Consider the following 21,340-nt stretch of genomic DNA (forward strand, 5'->3'; position numbering starts at 1 on the left):
TCCACATCATTTATGATGATATAGACCTCTATAATGCCACCCTTTAGTAATCTATCTTCTAAATTGAACAGTCCCAGTCTTTTAATCTCTCCTAATATGGGAGCTGTTCCATCCCCCTAACTATTTTTGTTGCTCTTCTCTGCACCTTTTCCAATTCTAGTATCTTTTTAGAGATGAGGCAATCAGAACTGCACACGGTATTCAAGGTGTGGGCGTACCATGGGTTTATATAGCAGCACTAAGAGATTGTCTGTTGTGTGATCTATCCCTTTCCTAAGGTTCCTAGCATTCTGTTCGGGTTTTTTGACTGCCACTGCACACTGGGCAGATATTTTCAGAGAACTATCCACGATGACTCCAAGATCTGTTGCTTGAGTAGTAACAGTTAATTTAGAACCCATCATTTTGTATCTAGCGTTGGGATTATTTTCTTCAATGTACATTACTTGGTTTTTATCAACACTGAATTTTCATTTGCCATTTTGTCACCCCGTCACACAGTTTAGTGAAATCTCTTTGTAACTCTTCACAGTCATCTTTGGATTTATCTTGAGTAATTTTGCATCATCTTCAGATTTTGCGATGTCACTGTTCCGCCCCTTTTTCCAGATCATTTATGAATATGTTGAACAGCACAGTTCCCAGCACAGATCCTTGGGGGGGGGCCCACTATTTACTGCTCTCTGTTGTGAAAACTGGACATTTAGTCCTACCCTTTGTTTCCTATCTTTTAACCAATTATTGACTCATGAGAGGGCCTTCCCTCTTATCTCAGGACTGCTTAGTTTGCTTAAGAGCCTTTGGTGCGGGATGTTGTCAAAGGCTTTCTAAAAGTTCAAGTGCGCTATATCTACTGGTCACTCTTGTCCACGTGCTTATTGACACCCTCAAGGAATTCTAAAAATTGGTGAGGCATGATTTCCTTTATAAAAGCCATGTTGACTCTTCTCCAACATATCATGTTAATCTACATGTCTGATAATTCCATTCTTTACTATAGTTTCAACCAGTTTGCCTCGTCCTGAAGTTAGGTTTAGTGGCCTGTAATTGTCAAGATTGCTGCTGGAGCCTCTTTTAAAAATCTCCTTCCTTAGAAGTTTTTAAGGTCAGGCTTGACAAAGCCCTGGCTGGGATGATTTAATTGGGGATTGGTCCTGCTTTGAGCAGGGGGTTGAACTAGATGACCTCCTGAGGTCCCTTCCAACCCTGATATTCTATGATTCTATGAAATTGGCATCACATTAGCTACTCTCCAGTCATCTGGTACAGAGGATGATTTAAGTGATAGGTTACATACCACAGGTAGTAGTTTTGCAATTTCATATTTGAGTTCCTTCAGAACTCCTGGGGGAATCCCATCTGGTCCTGGTGACTTACTACTCTTTAATTTCTCAATTTGTTCCAAAACCACCTCTACTGACACCTCAATCTGGGACAATTCCTCAGATTTGTCACCTAAAAAGAATGGATCGGGTGTAGGGAATCTCCCACACATCCTGTGCAGTGAAGACCAATGCAAAGAATTGCTTTAGCTTCTCCACAACAGCCTGGTCTTCCTTAGCCCCTCAGTCATTCCGTGGCTTTGCTGACCATTCAGCAGGCTTCCGGCTTCTGATATATTTAAAAAGTAACAGCGATTTTTTTGAGAGGTTTCAGAGTAACAGCCGTGTTAGTCTGTATTCGCAAAAAGAAAAGGAGGACTTGTGGCACCTTAGAGACTAACCAATTTATTTGAGCATGAGCTTTCGTGAGCTACAGCTCACTTCATCGGATGCATACCGTGGAATGCACGGTATGCATCCGATGAAGTGAGCTGTAGCTCACGAAAGCTCATGCTCAAATAAATTGGTTAGTCTCTAAGGTGCCACAAGTACTCCTTTTCTTTTAGCGATTTTTTTCTGTGTCATTTGCTGGTTGCTCTTCAAATTCTGTCTTGACCTGCCCTATTATACTTGACCTGACACAGTTTATGCTCCTTTCTCTTTTCCACACTAGGATTTGACTTCTAATTTTTAAAGGACGCCTTTTCGCCTCTCACCCCCTCTTCTACTCTGCTCTTAAGCCATGGAGGCATATTTTTGGTCCTCTTACTGTTTTTTTGGTTTATTTTTTTGGTTTGTTTTTTTGTTTTTGTTTTTAATTTGGGATGTACATTTAATATGACCCTCTATTATTGTGCTTTTTAATAATCTCCACGCTGTTTGCAGGCATGTGAGTTGTGACTGTTTCTTTTAATTTCTATTTAACTAGCTACCTTATTTTTGTGCCGTTCCTGTGGTGGGTTTCTTTGGCATTTTCATCCCACAAGGATGTTACATTTAATTACATTAAATTAAACCACTATTATTGAGCAGTTCAGCTATATCCACCTCTTTGACCAGATCCTGTGCTCCACTTAGGACTAAATCAATAACTGTCTCTCCCATTGTGGGTTCCAGGATAAACTGCTCCAAGAAGCAGTCGTTTTATGTGTCAAGAAGTTTTATCCCTGCATCCCTTCCTGAAGTGACATACCCAGTTAATATCAAGATAGTTGAAATCCCCAGTTATTGCATTTTCTGCCTTTGTAGCCTCTCTAGTCTCCTTCAGCATTTCACAATCATGGTCACCATCCTTGTCAGGTAGCAGGTCGGATATTCCTGCCTCTATACTCTCCTTTAACCCATGTAAGGCTGCCGGCTCACTGGGACAGCCATTGCTCAGAGAGAGCTAGTGAGGTGAGGAAGGGGAGTAGTTGAGGCTTTGTGTGGGAATGAAAGGGAGAGAGTAGTTGAGAGCAGGGTTTGCTTCAGATCATGAGAACAGCCAGACTGGGTCAGACCAGTGATCCATCTAGCCCAGTATCCTGTCTTTCAGCTGGTGCCGGATGCTTCAGAGGGAACAATCAGAACAGGGCAGTTTATCAAGTGATCCATCCCCTGTTGTCCAGTCCCAACTCCTAGCAGGCAGAGGTTTAAGGATACCCAGAGCATGGAGTTCTGTCCCTGACCATCTTGGCTAACAAACATTGATGGACCTGTCTTCCATGACCTTATCTAGTTTTTTTTAATCCAGCTATAGTATATCAAGTATCTATAAACTCCCTTAATGGGTCAGAGCCCCACAAATCTCATTACTTATGGGCCAACAAATGGCAATGACTTTCAGTGACAGAGCCAGAGGGTGAAGCTGTCCTAGAAATGAGAAGCCATGTGTTTGCAACCCTGGCTGAGCTCCCCCTTGTGGATGCTTACCAGGTTGCTTTTGGGATGCAACTACTAGATCCTACATAGAGTGTTTGGGTCTGGACAGAGTCTAGTCACTGTCTCAAGGTCTGGGCTTCCAGGCACTTTCAGGATGCAGATCCTCTGTCTAGCACCCCTTCCTGAGATATACGATTCTGCAATCAAACTACTGCTGGCCTGCCCAGTAGCAAATGCATGCTTCCCCAAAGTTCCTCCGAAGCTATGGACCCTCTGGATTGCTATTTCACCCTTCGGAGACTACATGACAGTTAAAACAAGGGACGCACAGACTCAGCAAAGGAATTTCTCAACCAGTCATTCTTCACTGATAGACAAAGCACAAGAGAGATACAAATCTACAGAATATAATAAACATCTGCACATCAAACCCTCCTTCCAGCATCCTCACCACTCTGAGAGCCCTTTGGGGTTTGGTCAGTCCTTCCAGAGTCCCAGGACCCTCCTCCCCTCCTGCACAGCCTTGTTATCTTGTTCTGGTCAGTCAGAGAGCCCTTGGTAAGAGCTGAACTTGTCCTTTTATACAGCTCCAGTCCCCTCTGTCAGGTGCCACTGCCCCCCAATCAACTTCAAGTCCCTTGGCCGGTGTGTCATTGCTTGTTTACAGCCCATCTACAGTTCAGACTGGGGACACTGGTCCCCTTGATAAGCCCACCACCCAAGGGACAGTTTATTGTTCTGGGACACTTCCATTTGAATGGAAGACTTTCCAGGTTAGTGACTCTTGATTGCTCTCTTGTTAACCCACTGCTAGTGGTCGCAGTCTCTGCTAATACCTTCTAGATATCCCAGTCCAATAAAAGGGTAAAAGGCAAAAGCGAAGGTGCAGTACAAGTTACAATCAAAATGGAGTTTGCAGACTGATACAGACATACCCATGCCAACCTGTCATATCCTGTATCCATTACAAGTTCTCCTCCCACGACCTGAGACCAATCAGAGTTGGCCTTATGGCCTGCGAGATCCTAGAACTGAGTGTGGGGAAGACTGGGCAGTGTTTTCTCTCCGCTAGCCCCTCAGCCGGGGGAAGATAGTTGACCTGTAGCTTGACAACATGGCACAGTAGATCAGTGAGTGGAGAGGAAACACAGGCTCTTGCTGTCATTGCTTGTGGTGATGGCTAGTCCTGCAGTGAATCTCTTGCCTGGTGGCCTTATCAGACCCCAAGAGAGGTCATGTTCAGTTCTCTGCTGTCCCCTACGATAAGACGTTGCCTGCTGACTGGGCTGAGCAGGTCATGAGGCCTCGCCTTATCTTTCCTCACGAGCCTTATCTTTTCTTCCTGTCCTTGCAGATCTTTGTGAAGCAGCAGGACCGTGTCGTTGGCATCACTCAGGACCTGCAGGTGGCCAAGATGAGCCTGATTGACCTGGCAGGCTCGGAGCGAGCATCAACCACCAACACAAAGGGAGAGCGGCTCCGAGAGGGTGCCAACATCAACCGTTCACTGCTGGCCCTGATTAATGTCATCAATGCCCTGGCTGATGCAAAGGTAATGCCCCTGCTCCACCCTTCCACAATACACCCTCCTCGGAAAACCACCTTGCATTCCTGCAGTACAAAGGGCAGGGGGGTTAAAAGGACACTTGACATAAGGTATTTCCTTGTCTGAGAAACCTAAGGAACTCTCTGTTGCAGGATATTGACACATCTAGCTCAGGAAGACTTCATAGGATTAGGAATAGCCTCTGACATTAACTGTGGTAAAACAGAGCTGGACCAACTGCCTCTTCATGCTCTTGCTTCCTAGCCTAGGTTTATGGGAATGAGTCTGAGCATTAGGATATCCGCATGCTAGGATTCTTAGAGATACCTGACAACTGAGGTGGGTCCCCTGATCTCTCCAAACAGAGCAGGAAGTCCCACATCCCATACAGGGACAGTAAGCTCACACGCCTGCTGAAGGACTCTCTTGGGGGCAACTGCCGGACCATCATGATTGCTGCCATCAGCCCGTCTGCACTCGCCTATGAGGACACCTACAACACGCTCAAGTATGCCAATCGGGCCAAGGAGATCAAACTGTCGGTGGGTCCCACACATCTGTGTACAGACCTCTATCTCTATGGTGCTGCTGTGTTGAGAGGCTGTTGGCAAGTGGGCTGGGGCAAAAGCTGGCTCCGTGAGGTTCATCATCTACCATAGTGCCTCTGGATAATTAAAGGGGTCTTAGTTCAGTTAACCCACTGGTAGACATTCATTTAGATCTCTGAACTATCTAGTCCACGTATCTATGCCTGATCTGGGGACAAGCCCAGCTAGAGTTGCTGATGGTGATGCAGCTCAGTCTGGAGGAGATGTGAGCATTGGCTGAAGCCAAGCGTCACTTCATGGGCCGGCATTAGTGACTATGAAAGGGAGCTTCTCCCTTCAGAATTGTCCCTTCGAGGTGTTTCCTACATCACAGGGGTATCCCAGCAGCGCTGCTTAACCTAACCCATAGAGTAACTGGGACCCAGCAACAGGACTCACTGGCCTCTCAGTTCTCTTGCACAGAGCCAGGGCTATTCCACCTCTGTTCCTTTAACCCTCTCTCCTCCTTCCCCACCCCCTTTCCACCCTGCAGCTGAAGAGTAACATACTCAGCCTGGACTGCCACATCACTAAATACGCAGCTATCTGTGAGCAGCTGAAAGCAGAGGTGAGATGCCTGACAGGGGGCTGGTGAATGGTTCTGTCTGTAGCCCTTGCCAGAGACCAGCACTGCTCTGGGATTGTAAGTACCATGAGTTCTGTGATAGGCTCAGAGCATTGGCTATGCTGCCGGAGAACTGCTTAGCCCAGTTAGTGGGCAGTGTCTTACGTTAAGGAAGAGCAGAGGACTGGAATGGACTCTTCTAGGGCTGCAATGAGAGCTCTGCTGCTGGACATATCCAGGGGCCCAGGTATTCTGGGATCCTGCAGCCCTTGCTCAAGAACCCGGTAATGAATTCCTCTCTGCCTTGTTTGTGAAGAGAGCATCCCAAAGGTGAATGGCATGTAACTGCTGTAGCCCTGCCTCCCCTAATCTGCAGCAGGACAGCCAGAAACAATGGCACTGAAGTGTGAACTGCCCAATTGATCCCCAAAGCTCCTAGTGTCCCCAGCCAGCTGCCAGAATCTCCACATTCCCCCTTACCTCTTCTACAAGGCAAATGGTCAATAAACCTGCAACACCCTGAAAAACTTTGAGGCAAAGTAAGACTGTAAGGCTTACAACTGAGTGTGCCAATCTCGGGTCAGACTGTCAGAAAACTCGTGGCGTGTTCTGTAATTAGATTTCACCAAGCCAGTAACAAATGTGTGCTCCTGGATCACCATACCAGTCTGACCATGGAGCCACAGACAGCCCCCTTAGGCTCTCCAGCCCCTCTTTACTATCCAGACAAATTGAACTTTGTGATGAAAGGCTATTAACACCACAAATCACCTCATATTAGGTTACTGCCAACCCCAAGGGGTCAGTTACTTACCCTGGGTCAATGGATACCCGATCTCACACCAAAGACAACGCTGACAGCCAGTTTCTCTAGTAAACTCTCTAAAGCTTTATTAGCTAAGAAAAAAAAAAATAGAGTTATTGAGAGGTTAAAGCAGGTAAAATGCATTCACAGGGAGTCGGTTTGTAAGTCCAATATGATAGCAGAGATGAAGTGAGCTGCTAGATTTCAATAAGTCTCTCAGCGTTACACAGAATAACTGTGGGGAATCTTTGTCCACTTGTTCAATATTCCACCCTATTAGAATCCAAAACAGTTCAAAGATGCAGGATCATAGAATATCAATGTTGGAAGGGACCTCAGGAGGTCACCTAGTCCAACCCCCTGCTCAAAGCAGGACCAATCCCCAATTTTTGCCCCAGATCCCTAAATGGCCCCCTCAGGGATTGAACTCACAACCCTGGGTTTAGCAGGCCAATGCTCAAACCACTGAGCTATTCCTCCCCCTTAAGAAGGAAGATCATTTCCTTGAACCAGTATTTATAGATTCTTGCTCACAGAAAATTAGCTGACTGCTTCTGTATCCATTGTTGAACGCAACGACTCTTGCTTTGAAGTTAGCCTTCTACTTTTGCATTCACAAGTAATGTAGTTGCAGTGACATACATCATGCAATTGCCTGCCACTACAGTCTAATAGGGATAGAGAAGTGAAAACAATACAAGTATCACTCATTAGTTTTCATGCAGTTTACACACCATGTAAATTCTCACTAACATACACTTTTGATCTAGGGTTAATTAAGTAAGGGGTATACCTAATGTAATGCAATAGTAAACAACAGGTTATAGGTAAGTGAAGACAATAATAGTGCTTGGGGTGTGCTCTAGACCGCCGGGATCTAATCTGGATATGGATAGAGCTTTTTAAAGTTTTTAATAAAGTAAATAGTAATGGAAACTGTGTGATCATGGGAGACTTTAACTTCCCAGATATAGACTGGAGGACGAGTGCTAGTAATAATAATAGGGCTCAGATTTTCCTAGATGCGATAGCTGATGGATTCCTTCATCAAGTAGTTGCTGAACCGACTAGAGGGGATGCCATTTTAGATTTCGTTTTGGTGAGTAGTGAGGACCTCATAGAAGAAATGGTTGTAGGGGATAATCTTGGTTCAAGTGATCATGAGCTAATTCAGTTCAAACTGAACAGAAGGATAAACAAAAATAAATCTGCAACTAGGGTTTTTGATTTCAAAAGGGCTGACTTCCAAAATTAAGGAAATTAGTTAGGGAAGCGGATTGGACTGAAGAATTTATGGATCTAAAGGTAGAGGAGGCCTGGGATTATCTTAAATCAAAGCTGCAGAAGCTATTGGAAGCCTGCATCCCAAGAAAGGGGAAAAAATTCATAGGCAGGAGTTGTAGACCAAGCTGGATGAGCAAGCATCTCAGAGAGGTGATTAAGAAAAAGCAGAAAGCCTACAGGGAGTGGAAGATGGGAGGGATCAGCAAGGAAAGTTACCTTATTGAGGTCAGAACATGTAGGGATAAAGTGAGAGAGGCTAAAAGTCAAGTAGAGTTGGACCTTGCAAAGGGAATTAAAACCAATAGTCAAAGGTTCTATACCATATAAATAAGAAGAAAACAAAGAAAGAAGAAGTGGGACCGCTAAACACTGAGGATGGAGTGGAGGTCAAGGATAATCTAGGCATGGCCCAACATCTAAACAAATACTTTGCCTCAGTCTTTAATAAGACTAAAAAGGATCTTAGGGATAATGGTAGCATGACAAATGGGAATGAGGATATGGAGGTAGATATTACCATATATGAGGTAGAAGCGAAACTCAAACAGCTTAATGGGACTAAATCGGGGGGCCGAGATAATCTTCATCCAAGAATATTAAAGGAATTGGCACCCGAAATTGCAAGCCCATTAGCAAGAATTTTTAATGAATCTGTAAACTCAGGGGTTGTACCGTATGATTGGAGAATTGCTAACATAGTTCCTATTTTTAAGAAAGGGAAAATAAGGTGATCCGGGTAACTATAGGCCTGTTAGTTTGACATCTGCACTATGCAAGGTCTTGGAAAAAATTTTGAAGGAGAAAGTAGTTAAGGACATTGAAGTCAATGGTAAATGGGACAAAATACAACATGGTTTTACAAAAGGTAGATCGTGCCAAACCAACCTGATCTCCTCCTTTGAGAAAGTAACAGATTTTTTAGACAAAGGAAACGCAGTGGATCTAATTTACCTAGATTTCAGTAAGGCGTTTGATACTGTGCCACATGGGGAATTATTAGTTAAAGTGGAAAAGATGGGGATCAATATGAAAATTGAAAGGTGGATAAGGAATTGGTTAACAGGGAGACTACAGTGGGTCCTACTGAAAGGTGAACTGTCAGGCTAGAGGAAGGTTACCAGTGGAGTTCCTCAAGGATCGGTTTTGGGACCAATCTTATTTAATCTTTTTATTATTGACCTTGGCACAAACAGTGGGTGTGTGCTAATAAAGTTTGCGGATGATACAAAGCTGGGAGGTATTGCCAATTCAGAGAAGGACAGGGATATCATACAGGAGGATCTGGGTGACCTTGTAAACTGGAGTAATAGTAATAGGATGAAATTTAATAGTGAGAAGTGTAAGGTCATGCATTTAGGGATTAATAACAAGAATTTTAGTTATAAGCTGGGGACGCATCAATTAGAAATAACGGAGAAGGAGAAGGACCTTGGAGTATTGGTTGATCATGGGATGACTATGAGCCGCCAATGTGATATGGCTGTGAAAAAAGCTAATGCGGTCTTGGGATGCATCAGGAGAGGTATTTCCAGTAGGGATAAGGAAGTTTTAGTACCGTTATACAAGGCACTGGTGAGACCTCACCTGGAATACTGTGTGCAGTTCTGGTCTCCCATGTTTAAGAAGGATGAATTCAAACTGGAACAGGTACAGAGAAGGGCTACTAGGATGATCCGAGGAATGGAAAACTTGTCTTATGAAAGGAGACTCAAGGAGCTTGGCTTGTTTAGCCTAACCAAAAGAAGGTTGAGGGGAGATATGATTTCTCTCTATAAATATATCAGAGGGATAAATACCGGAGAGGGAGAGGAATTATTTAAGCTCAGTTCCAATGTGGACACAAGAACAAATGGATACAAACTGGTCACTGGGAAGTTTAGACTTGAAATTAGACGAAGGTTTCTAACCATCAGAGGAGTGAAGTTTTGGAATAGCCTTCCAAGGGAAGCAGTGGGGCAAAAGATCTATCTGGCTTTAAGATTAAACTCAATAAGTTTATGGAGGAGATGGTATGATGGGATAACACGATTTTGGTAATTAAATATTCATGGTAAATAGGCCTAATGACCTGTGATGGGATGTTAGATGGGGTGGGATCTGAGTTACCCAGGAAAGAATTTTCTGTAGTATCTGGCTGGTGAATCTTGACCATATGCTCAGGGTTTAGCTGATCGCCATATTTGGGGTCGGGCAGGAATTTTCCTCCAGGGCAGATTGGAAGAGGCCCTGGAGGTTTTTCGCCTTCCTCTGTAGCATGGGGCATGGGTCACTTGCTGGAGGATTCTCTGCTCCTTGAAGTCTTTAAACCATGATTTGAGGACTTCAATAGCTCAGACACAGGTGAGAGATTTTTCGCAGGAGTGGTGGGTGAGATTCTGTGGCCTGCGTTGTGAAGGAGGTCAGACTAGATGATCATAATGGTCCCTTCTGACCTTAGTATCTATGAATCTATAAACATCAGCATTTTGCTAGTTTTCATGAATTTAGAGCAAATGTAATTAGGGGGCATATGCCATGTAAATGCAATGTGATAACATCCCCCTTTGTGAATTGGCTTGAACACACAATGACCTTTTAGCATTTCTTTGCTATCCACACACCAGTGAATTGTCCTATTGCTCCTGCCTGAGCTGGCAATCTGCTAGACAGATCACAACACTGACAAATGTCAGGGCAGAATAAGACTGAACTGAATGTCGAACCAACACAGGGGCTAGTGCAGAGGCTGGATTCTGGTAACTACCTCCTTGGAACACTTGGACCTGAAGGTGCTGCACAGTCTGCAATCTGATACAGAATCCAGGGAGGTTGGCAGACTGCTTGGGGGAATAAAGGGCAGGTGCCTGGCCGCTCTCCAAGGACTCCAAGTGTCATGGGTGGGGGCTGGGGAGGGGTCTCCTGGAAATGCACAAACTTCTCCTGACTGCCGTTTCTGGAGTGGAGTATGACTACAGGCTCATGAGCAAGTGGCGGACATGCTTGGGGACTGTTATGTGGTGTCTCTTGCTGCTTAGGGGTTCAAGTGCAGGAGGAACACCGCAAGTCCTAAGTGTCAAGATCTCTCCCGCAATGCATAGGCTGCTGCTCTCAGAAGGGAGGTGTAGCTTTGTGGAATTGCCAGCGAATGCCATGAAAGGATGGGGAAATCGGATCTACATGGGTTGAATTTCCCTTGCAGGTGGCAAATCTGCGAGAGAAGCTCCAAACTTACGAGAGAAACACCCAGGATCCAGACCACCAGGTTCCAGCTCCTCAGGCACAGTCTAGCCCTTGGCAGGTGGAGCTGCTCAGGTACATTTTGTTGACCATCAAATCTTGTCCTTCCAAGAGCCTGACCAGTGCTGAATGCTATATCCTATCTCCCAGGCTTCCCCCATCAAGGATTTTTAGGGTTCATTTTACTCTTGATTGTGTCTGAAAGCAGAGCTGATTGGAATGCAGCCACACCTGTTGACTCGCTAAGCACATGGTCATGTCAGTCGTACACTCCTGCCTATGATGAAGCCATAGTCTGTCCACCGGTGCTTCCCAGAGCCCGGATGGGCAGAGTGACTCACTGACGAGTGAGAGGGAAGGTGGTCCACGAAGGCCTTTTGCCAGACTAAGCACAGAACAAGACTTGCAAAATCTGACTGTAAAAGAAAGTTCTCCATGAGGGTCTCCATCTCTGACCTCCCCAGAGAAGCCTGTAAGTGGTGGCAGCAAACACTGTAGCTTTCCACCCAAATCTGCTCTGGCAACTGCTCCTAAAGAGCTTGTCTCCGTGTTGTTATTGCTGCTTCTTCCTCTATTGCTACAGGTCAGCACAGGCTGCACAGGAGGGGTCTCCAGATCATGAAGTCCCTGAGAAGGGTAACCAGGAAATGGTGATACAGCATAAGGAGCTGAAAAGGAGACCATCCTTTCAGCAACAGGACCTGGGAGCAGTGGAACGGGTGAGAGAAGGCGCTGGTTGGCAGAGGAGCGCTTGGGCAGGTTTGGGGAGACTTGGAGAGAATGAGACAGCAGCAGGGTGAGGGGAAGAGTAGGATAGGTGAGGGTGACCCTGAGGTGTTGAGACACTGACGAGGAATAGCAGGGCTATGGCAATATCTGTGGAGGAGAGAGAGAGTTTGGAGGGTGAGCAGCGGAGGGGGGGAGTAGAGAAGCTGGGAAGGTGAGCCTTGGAAGATGAGCATTATCCTGGGGAAAGGATAAGAGGCTGCTCCAAAGCTGCACTCAGCCCCACAGGATCACGGCTCTGCAGAACACCTCGCTGATGGCCGTCCCCACGGCACCTTGTTCTGTGCCTTAAGACAAGGGTCCAGCTGAGGAGCTCTCCACTGCATAATGCAGTACAAGGTCTCACGGCTCAGTGAGCAGTGAACATGTGATGTGCAGTGCAGTCCACTAGTCTCTCATGCTGCTTGGTTCTGTTGTAAAGTACAAGGACAGCCCCATCTACGTGACACATGTTACTGTCTGGGGGGCCAGTTACAGCTTGTGCTGAAGCTGTGTCCTCTGCTCTACAGTAAACTCTCTCTCTCCTCCATTAAACCTGTGCCAGGTGAGAGTGGCAGGAGCTGGCAAAACTGAGCAAAAGCATTCACAGAATCATAGAATCTCAGGGTTGGAAGGGACCTCAGGAGGTCATCTAGTCCAACCCCCTGCTCAAAGCAGGATCAATCCCCAACTAACTAACGTACGTTCCGTCCTTGTGATCAATTCAGACGCCAGAGAAGGAACTTCATGACTATGCCACAGATCTTCAGCAGAAAACCAATAAACCAAGCTCTCTGCTCCAGGGACTGCCCCGGGATCAGACCCAGAGGTGAGTGTTCCCTCACCACCTCCCCCACTGCTGCCCCCACATACGTGCACATAGGAAAAAGGGACGTGCTCCTTCCTGTGGCAAGATGAACTGTGCGGCAGTACTGTGCCCAGGCTGAAAGAACCAGTGCAGTCTGCCAGGTGCTTGTGCTCCTCATGGTGATTGTGAAGGGGCAGGAGCAGTTAATAGGGATATAGGGCCTCTGTAGTTACCTGTCCTATAAAGGCAGCACCTACCATAGCCCACTGGAAGCTGATCATATGGGATACCCCTCCCTGATCCTAATGGGTGATCTCTGTAAAATGCTCCAGGGGGAGACAAAACCAAGGCCTGGCCAATGTGCCATGTGCTGGGGAGATTCCTTTTTTTCCTGTGCCAAAGCTGCCATAGGAGGTCATGGTGTCTAGGAACAACAATGGTCCAGCCCAAGTAATTTATGTACTAAGGTACTAGTGGTAGCAAAGTAACTGCCCTTTCTCCATGAATCCCAATAATATGGATTCTGCCAACAAAGCAGAGTCAGAATTCCCAGTGTGGCAAATGGTATGTGAACCTGAACTTCAGACTGGTAGAATTCACCTCCAGAAGCTCTCCTTATGTCCTGGGCTTCTACAGGTTGTGGCCTGGGGTGGGTCCATGACCCAGTCTGCTGGGATCTCTGCCCCAAGTCTCTTGCCAGAATGGATCCCTTGGGAAAGTTACTCTCCAGGAGGAGCCCTGGGGAAGGGGGGTGTTTAACTTTAAAACCTGGCAAAGTCTCACTGCCAGCCTGGCCAAGAACCAGAGGTGCCAAAAGCCCAGCCCAGCGTCCCAATGCCTGCGATACCAGCTCTGGAATCAAAGGATGACTACAGAGTTGACAACCTGCAGTTTCTGTTGCTGGTGAACCCATCAAGCAGCAATTCCTTCTCTGCTATTGCAGTCTTAAAATAGTCTGACCAGATCTTACCACCTTGGATTGGGCTCCACTGCCCGATCCATTTACAGCTGAGGTACAGACTTCGGACTGGCAGCAAGCTGCAACACCGCTGTATTGTAAAGTTTGGCCATCCCTTGCACTAACAGTCTGTGCTCTTGTGCGACCCTAAGAGGACACCTGGAATTGAACAGGCTTGTCTGGGTGCTTCCTGGAACCAATGCAGGTAGGTGGTATGTGGGAGTGAGGTGCTGGTGATGTAACCTAGGTGCCCAGAAGACCTAGGCTGAAGTCACGATTTTCAGCTAACTGGTTCTTGGGACCAGGTTCTCACCTGGCATGGGAGGCATGCTACACTGTGCTAGACTATTGGAGACAGTGTTCACCTGCTCCAGCGAAACGCACATTACGGCCCTTTCTATCCCAGGCTGGTACTTGCTGTCCTGCGTGTTGCACAAAGGCAGTACTCTCTGTTGAAGGCTGCCAACCTCCTAACCCCTGACATGGTCTCAGAGTTTGAGGAACTGGAATACCTGGTGCAAAGAGAAACCGGTAGGAGTCGACAGCCAGCTGGGACTCTGGGCGGATCCGAGGTGACCCCAGCCCAAGAGGAGCAGCAGCACTCGGATAATGGTGAGCTTGTGTGGGTGTGGTCTCCAGAACAGCTGGGCCTCAACCCCTACTTTCTGCTGTCCCCCCAGGATTTGAAGTATATGCATGAGTGACAGGGCAGAGGAGCCTGGAAGGCTCTGTTCAGTGGCTCACACTTTGGGGTTGTCACTACTGTCCTCCCTCCCAATGGGAGTGGCTGTCTGCCTTGGAGCCTTCCCTGCAGCCCAAACTCCCTAGCAGGCTAGAGCAAAGCTGGGTGCGGCATATGTAGCCCCTGGCTACATGGAGCATTAACTTGGCATCTGGGACCCAACTTAAACACACTTGGAGGACAAAGGCAACTTGAGGGTGGGTGGGCAACTGAGTGGATACAGCACTGGGGACCCTCGGACTAGGTGCGGTGGCAGAGCCTCTGCCCTCCGCTAAGTGCCTCTGTTTAAAATCAACCTCAGTTAAAAGAACAGGAGGACTCGTGGCACCTTAGAGACTAACCCATTTACGTGAGCGTAAGCTTTCGTGAGCTACAGCTCACTTCATCGGCTGCATGCAGTGGAAAATACAGTGGGGAGATTTATATACACAGAGAACATGAAACAATGCCCCCCAGCCTGAAGGAAATACTCACCAGCAACCACACAACAAAACCACTAACCCAGCAACCTATCCTTGCGACAAAGCCCGTTGCCAACGGTGTCCACATATCTATTCAGGGGACACCATCACAGGGCCTAATAACATCAGCCACACTATCAGAGGCTCGTTCACTGGCACATCCACCAATGTGATATATGCCTTCGTGTGCCAGCAATGCCCCTCTGCCATGTACATTGGTCAAACTGGACAGTCGTAAAAGAATAAATGGACACAAATCAGACGTCAAGAATTATAACATTCAAAAACCAGTTGGAGAACGCTTCAATCTCTCTGGTCACTCGATTACAGACCTAAAAGTGGCAATTCTTCAACAAAAAAACTTCAGAAACAGACTCCAACGAGAGACTGCTGAATTGGAATTAGTTTGCAAACTGGATACAATTAACTTAGGCTTGAATAGAGACTGGGAGTGGATGTGTCACTACACAAAGTAAAACTATTTCCCATGTTTATTACCCCACCACACACACGTTCTTGTCAACTGCTGGAAATGGCCCACCTTGATTATCACTATAAAAGGTTCCTCCCCCTCCCCCCAGCTCTCCCTCTGGTAATAGCTCACCTTAAGTGATCACTCTCATTACAGTATGTATGGTAACACCCATTGTTTCATGTTCTCTGTATATATAAATCTTCCCACTTATTTTCCACTGCATGCGCCCAATGAAGTGAGCTCACAAAAGCTTATGCCCAAATAAATTTGTTAGTCTCCAAGGTGCCACAAGTCCTCCTGTTCTTTTTGTGGATACAGACTACACAGCTGCTACTCTGAAACCTCAGTTAAATCATTTCAGCTCTGAGCAGATGAGCTCGGAGTGCAGGTCATGGCATTGGTCACACTTGGTTCATGTTTGAAGGCTTTCTCTATAACTAATAAGGCCCAGGGGCATTATTTGTTTCAAACAAACCAACCTGTAGATCCTGCAGTGCAATTATACACAAGTTTTAAAAATTTGGATGTGGCCATTTATATGGCAGTTTAATCACATTCACAGAAGCCTGGGCATAGCCGCAGTAAGCCATCTCCCAGCACTGTATAGCTGAGGCTCTACAAGGCTCCTCTCTGTATACAATAGGTCAGTATTTCCTGGGTTTACAGATCAGGGAAGTGAGGCTTAGAGACTTTACAGGGTTTATTTTTAATTTTATGTTTAGACTTCAGTGCTCTTGGTGCATGCACAAAACTCAACCCATTGACACCGGAGCTGCTGGCTACCCCTCGCCCCAAAACCCGGGGAAACAGCATACATAGAAGGGCCTAGGTATCTGTCTCTCGTAGATACTGCTGCCCTTCTCCAGAGGCACCTGCCATGTAAAATCAGTAGCAGTGTCAAAGTGCCTAATGGACTTCAGAGTCTCAGGGACTTCTCCCTTTTCAAGGGAAAAACTCTGCTCTGGGCAGATAAGGCTTTTTGTTTGTTCTTTTAGACTTGTTCTCTTGAGGTTGACTTGTTCCAGGATAATGTTTACTACTTTCTTGTTTTGGTTGGCTTGGGTAAAAGGGGTGCCATGCCTGGCCTCTGGATTGTGGGGAGGGGAGACAGCAAATGTGAACCTCTAGTGCCCCTCCCTGAGAACAGCCTGCTAGCAGCCCCCTTCCGTGTAAACCAGAGGGCTGGTTTTACACATCAAGCTCAAGCCCACCAGGCAGTGACAGATGCCTTAGAATCACAGAGGAGTTGGGCATCATCTCTCTGTGAGCCAGAAAGAGAACCCAGAAGACCTAACTCCTAACATCTATGACTATGCCAGCATGGCCTTTCTTACCTGCTTCGGGTTGGGGCATGCACTGCTTGGTGACTGCCCCAGGTGTCTGGTCTGGACGGGCTGGCACTTAAGAGGATAAGGGGAGATGTGGCTATATCTCTTAACACTCTACTTACCTACTCTCCTAGTGGTGCCATTGGCTGCCAGGCTGCAGGGTGCACCTGCCACAGAATGTGCTGCCCCAATGACAAGGTCTGTGACACGGTCCTTGCAGGAGCTTGCGTTGGTCCCTAGTCCCTCATCCAAGACTCCCAGCCTGCCAACGAAGAAGAGGAGGAGATCGGAAATGAGCAGCCCATCCAAAACAGGAACTCCTGCCACGCCAAAACGGCAGGCAAAGCGCCAGCGGAAATCCTCCCTTCCTAGCCGGCGAAGGGGCTCCGCAAATGAATCAACTGCTCCTCCAGTGACAATCAGTCACAGCACCCCCATTGTTAAGGGAGCTAAACCTTCTCAACTAGTGCCTTATTGCATCCCAAAACCCTGCCCATCAACAGTCACCAAAAGCCGGGTCCCCCTGACAACATCTGCTGCCCAAAACTGCTGCACTCCAGCTACACTGACCATCCGAGACCTGAATATAACTTTTGACCTTGCTGAGGACAGCTGTTCATCTGGTGTGGACGATCCTGTGAAATTCAGTGCCCCGGAATTCCCTAGCTGGGAGAACGTCCAGTGCATCTTAAAAAAGTCTGAAGTTTCCTTCATGCCCAGGTTAGTACTGCTGGGACTCCTATCTACCAGTTCCACTGTAACCTGCTCACTGTGCAGCACTGGCTTTGGATAGGGAATTGGGCTGGTGAATTTCATTCTGCCTTCTAGTCAGTTTCATTTTCTGGTTCATCTGTACTAGTAGGATGTTCTTGTGGCTTTGAGTCAAAATGCTACAAGGAAATTCTTTCTCTGAGACTCATAAGCCCCCAAACTAGCAGTCAGATATGTGAACAAACACCAGTCTAACCTTGCACATGCATTGTTTATGTAGAATTGGAAAGTGTTTGAAAAATCCATTCTTCCTTGTCTTTTCCTGTCGATATTCAAGAGGAATCGCTTCTTCAGATAGCGTGTCCGGCTCTAAAGACTTGTTAGAATCCAGCAGTACCTCACTTCTCCTCTGAATGCTGTCGTAAAGCACTTAGCAAATGCTGATAAATGAATGATGAGACTGTTCCATTGTACCACCTTTATTTTGACTCCTGCCTGCTGCTGCATTTCAAAAATGACTCTGGTTTGAGCTGAGTTGTATAAACCGAATGTGTATTAGTCTGTAAATGCTGGCTGGGAATGTGCTTGGTGACAAAGTGGATACTCCAGAATACCCTTTATATAAGAATCGGTGGGGAAACTGCGGCACAGTGGGGTAGTGACTTGCCCAAGGTCACCTTGCAAGCCAGTAGCAGAGCCAGGAATAGCACCCAGGAGGCCTGACTTCAGTCTCCTACTCAAATCTATAGATGCTGTGGCCTTGCTTGGAACTTTAGTTATAAAGGTTTGCATTTCATCCATCTAGCTGGTGAGTGAGACCCCAGTTCCCTGACTGTTTATGGAGTTAACCCCTCAGTAGTCTCAGTTAATGTCCCATTTCTCCATGGTGTAGCCCATAGGGCTAGCTTGCCTTTATTATATTCACTGCTTTGCCTTCTATATTTACAATGGCAATGACAGTCCAGAGGAGATGGGCCTGAGATTCTGTCTAGGAGAGAGTGTTTCAGGGCACGCGTGATAACTTGTTATCTGATTGGATTCAGAGCCGCCGTGCCCGTGTTCACCATGAAGGGCTCCTCCATCCCACCTGGCAGCATCCCGAAGCTATCCTCAGTCTCTAAAGCAATGGGACAGAAGAGAAAGCGTTCTGTGAGGTAAGAGCTCGCTGGAGGCAGCCAGCCCAAGACCAGATCACCAGCTAGTGGATTGCGTGAGGTCCATATCCTCCCTCTCTGGTTCCCCAGCAGCTGTCCAGGGAAGCCCATGGAGAAGCAACTGTCTGAGGGACCACTGGAGCATGCAGTTCTTGTGCTTCCCTTCTGAGCCTGACTGCTCTCCCTCTCCTGTAACAGGCCTTCTCTCCCCAGTGCTGAGGCAGGTGAAATGGCTGCAGGATTGATCTTGAGGGGCTGAGGGGGATGAAGGTAAATGTTGTCCCAGAGCCTAGATGTGACTGACGCTGTTCAGGAGCCCTGCCTGTGGGAGCTGGGATTGAAATGTCGCTAATTGCCCTTGCCTTCCATTTCAGCACTGCCTCCCGCTCGCTGGGTGGGCTGCGGAGCCAGAGCCGAATTGCCAGGCTCCAGAGCAGCACTGTGAAGTCCTTGCAGACCCCAAGTATCCCAGGTAACCCCTTCTCTTCTTAGTGCTTGGCTAGACAGACTGAGGAAGGAGGGCCCCCAGTCTGGGCCTTCCTGCTTGGGGATATACTGTGGGAGCAACCCCGGGGCTCAGGCAGGTGCTAGGTCTGGCCTTGGCTAGTACAGGTGCCAGGTGAACCTCCCCTGCTACATCTGAGCAGCGGCCCTTCTACTCAAGGGTGGGGTACAGGGAACAGCTGCCTGAGATGCCAGTGTTGCGGTGACTATGACAACTTATGCAAATCCTTGTGTTTCCCCATTGTGTCCCGGCAGCCCACGCTGGGGTGCCTGTACCCATCCCCCACTGCCATCTGCTCCCAAGAGTATGCTCAGCCCAGGGTGCAAAGAGTGCCCAGCCTCACTGAATCCCCACCCCGCCCCCATCGGTCAAAGACCAGCACGCATGCGCCCTTGGGGGCTGGACTGGCCGGGAGGCGGGTGGAAACCTGGCTCAGAAGATCCTTTCCTCCTCCTGTGCCGAGCGGTGGGTCTGGTACTACCCCTTGAGCTTTCGTGCCTGTGTAGCACAAGGGGAGGAGGGCAGCGAGTCTACAAAGGAAGGGTGTGGGGCCTCCTAGCGGGAGAAGGGGGTGGGAAGTGGGCTCCATTGTAGAAGTGTGGGCTCGCTGCCAGCCTGGGACGCTCCAAGGGCTACAGGTGCCAGCGATCCTGCCCAGTGGTGCTCAGGCCTCTGCTTTTATTTCCCGTGTTTTCACCTCCAGAGCCTCCTTCCTGCCCTCTGGGCAAGAGCAGCAGAGAAGATCTCCAAGCCGTTGGTGGAAAAATGCTGGCTGCACCCGGACCCCGGGCCATGAAGCTTTTCTGCTGAAGTGTCCTTGGAGGGACATCAATGCAGGGGCCGTTTTAGCTTAGCGCTGCCTGCCAGACAAGGCCTGGGACAAGGCCGGCATCTAGTGGATCTAACCCTGGAGCATGGACCTCTTCCCCCTCTCCTCATGTACAGAATGGGCTCAAACCTCCCTTCTGTGGCAGGGTTCCCTGAGGGGGGAGCTGTCCCCTTGTCCTGAGCTGCCACTCCCTGGCGTTTGGGCAGCACTCCCATGAGTGCCAGTCTCCTCAGGGCTTTCCTCATCCTGCTGCCTCTCTTGGCAGTGAAGCAATGAAAGGAAGAAGGCAGCGCTGCTCCTACTGTCTCCTCACCCTTTCTCCTCTGCAGGGTGGCAGCATCCTGCTCCTCATCTCCGCATTCTGAGAAGGAGAGAAGACTGGAATGGGGCGTTCTGCCAGCAGTTCTCTTCCCCAGCCCAGATCCTACTAGTGTCCAAAAGCTCCTCGTTGGTGTCTGGCCCTAGGGCCCTGCAGCACCCCGGCATACCCAGCTCCTGAGCTGAGCAGCTGTGGCAGAGCACTGCAGGGCTGGGGGCAGACTGCTGCACCTCCACACACCCCAAAGCAAAACTTCCTTGAACCCTCCTGCTCTGTGCTCTCACATGGCCCCGCTGCTCTTCTTGCCTGCCCTGGCCAGAAAGTCCTCTCCTCGAGGGCCAGAGTCTGATCTCAGTTACACCAGTGACTTCACTGGAGTTGCTCAGCATTCACATTGCGCCTGGCTTGGTTTTACTAATGGAAACGGCCTGGGTTCTTAACTGGGCTGTGGGGAGTCTCCTGAGCAGTGCAAATGGGCTGTGCAACTCTCCTCCAGTCAGATATAGCCCTATATTTTATACCAGATGGATTATCGCTGTTCTGTCTTTAGATCCTGTGTAAACTCCTCTTCGGTGTCTAGTGCTAACAGATGGCTGCAGTACTTCCACTTCTAATAAAGCTCTGAAGTGTGATACTTCTCACTTCCCTCCCAGCCAGAGCCTGTCATGGAGCTGCTCGCGGATGGCCCTGCTGCGGCTCCCTAGACGGCCAGTGACTTAGGTGCCCAGCGAGCCTCTCGCTCAGGGCCCAGACTCCCTCAGCCAAGGCCTCTGCCACCCCGGTGTTCTGTTCAGTGCTGCACCAGCTGCAGCTGGAACTTTTCCAGCGCGCCTGAGGGCAAACGGGGTGAAACCTCAGGTAAGTGGGCGTGAGCTAGAGAGAAATACTGTGTGTGAGCGGCCCCACCTACTGCTACCACTAACCAGGGGGCTGGCTCAGCAAGAACACTTCAGTGGGAACTGTCCCAACCTCTCAGTTCTGCTGGAGCCTCCTCTGCTGCCCTCTCAATCTACCGTTAGTTTCAGGCCAGTTCCAGCCATTGGTTCACATCATCCCCTCACCAGTGTTTGGCACTGCCTCTGCCAAGGGGAGGGGAAAGA

The 21,340-nt window shown here is 48.2% G+C and overlaps 1 protein-coding gene across 1 annotated transcript in view; it reads left to right on the forward strand.

Annotated features, from left to right (window-relative positions):
- The window catches only part of KIF18B (kinesin family member 18B), a 30,799-nt gene extending 9,884 nt beyond the window's left edge, over positions 1–20,915 (forward strand). Inside the window, exons 5-15 of the mRNA XM_077806281.1 lie at positions 4,537–4,734; positions 5,094–5,270; positions 5,809–5,883; positions 11,148–11,260; positions 11,769–11,904; positions 12,679–12,779; positions 14,123–14,328; positions 16,857–17,442; positions 18,477–18,587; positions 18,962–19,059; positions 19,796–20,915. Of these exons, the coding sequence (XP_077662407.1) occupies positions 4,537–4,734; positions 5,094–5,270; positions 5,809–5,883; positions 11,148–11,260; positions 11,769–11,904; positions 12,679–12,779; positions 14,123–14,328; positions 16,857–17,442; positions 18,477–18,587; positions 18,962–19,059; positions 19,796–19,902 (1,908 nt within the window). The 3' untranslated portion in view covers positions 19,903–20,915. The remainder of the gene's footprint in view (positions 1–4,536; positions 4,735–5,093; positions 5,271–5,808; positions 5,884–11,147; positions 11,261–11,768; positions 11,905–12,678; positions 12,780–14,122; positions 14,329–16,856; positions 17,443–18,476; positions 18,588–18,961; positions 19,060–19,795) is intronic.
- Positions 20,916–21,340: the final 425 nt, after the last annotated feature.

Source organism: Eretmochelys imbricata, chromosome 27 (genome assembly GCF_965152235.1).
Source record: "Eretmochelys imbricata isolate rEreImb1 chromosome 27, rEreImb1.hap1, whole genome shotgun sequence".
Lineage (NCBI taxonomy): Eukaryota > Metazoa > Chordata > Testudines > Cheloniidae > Eretmochelys > Eretmochelys imbricata.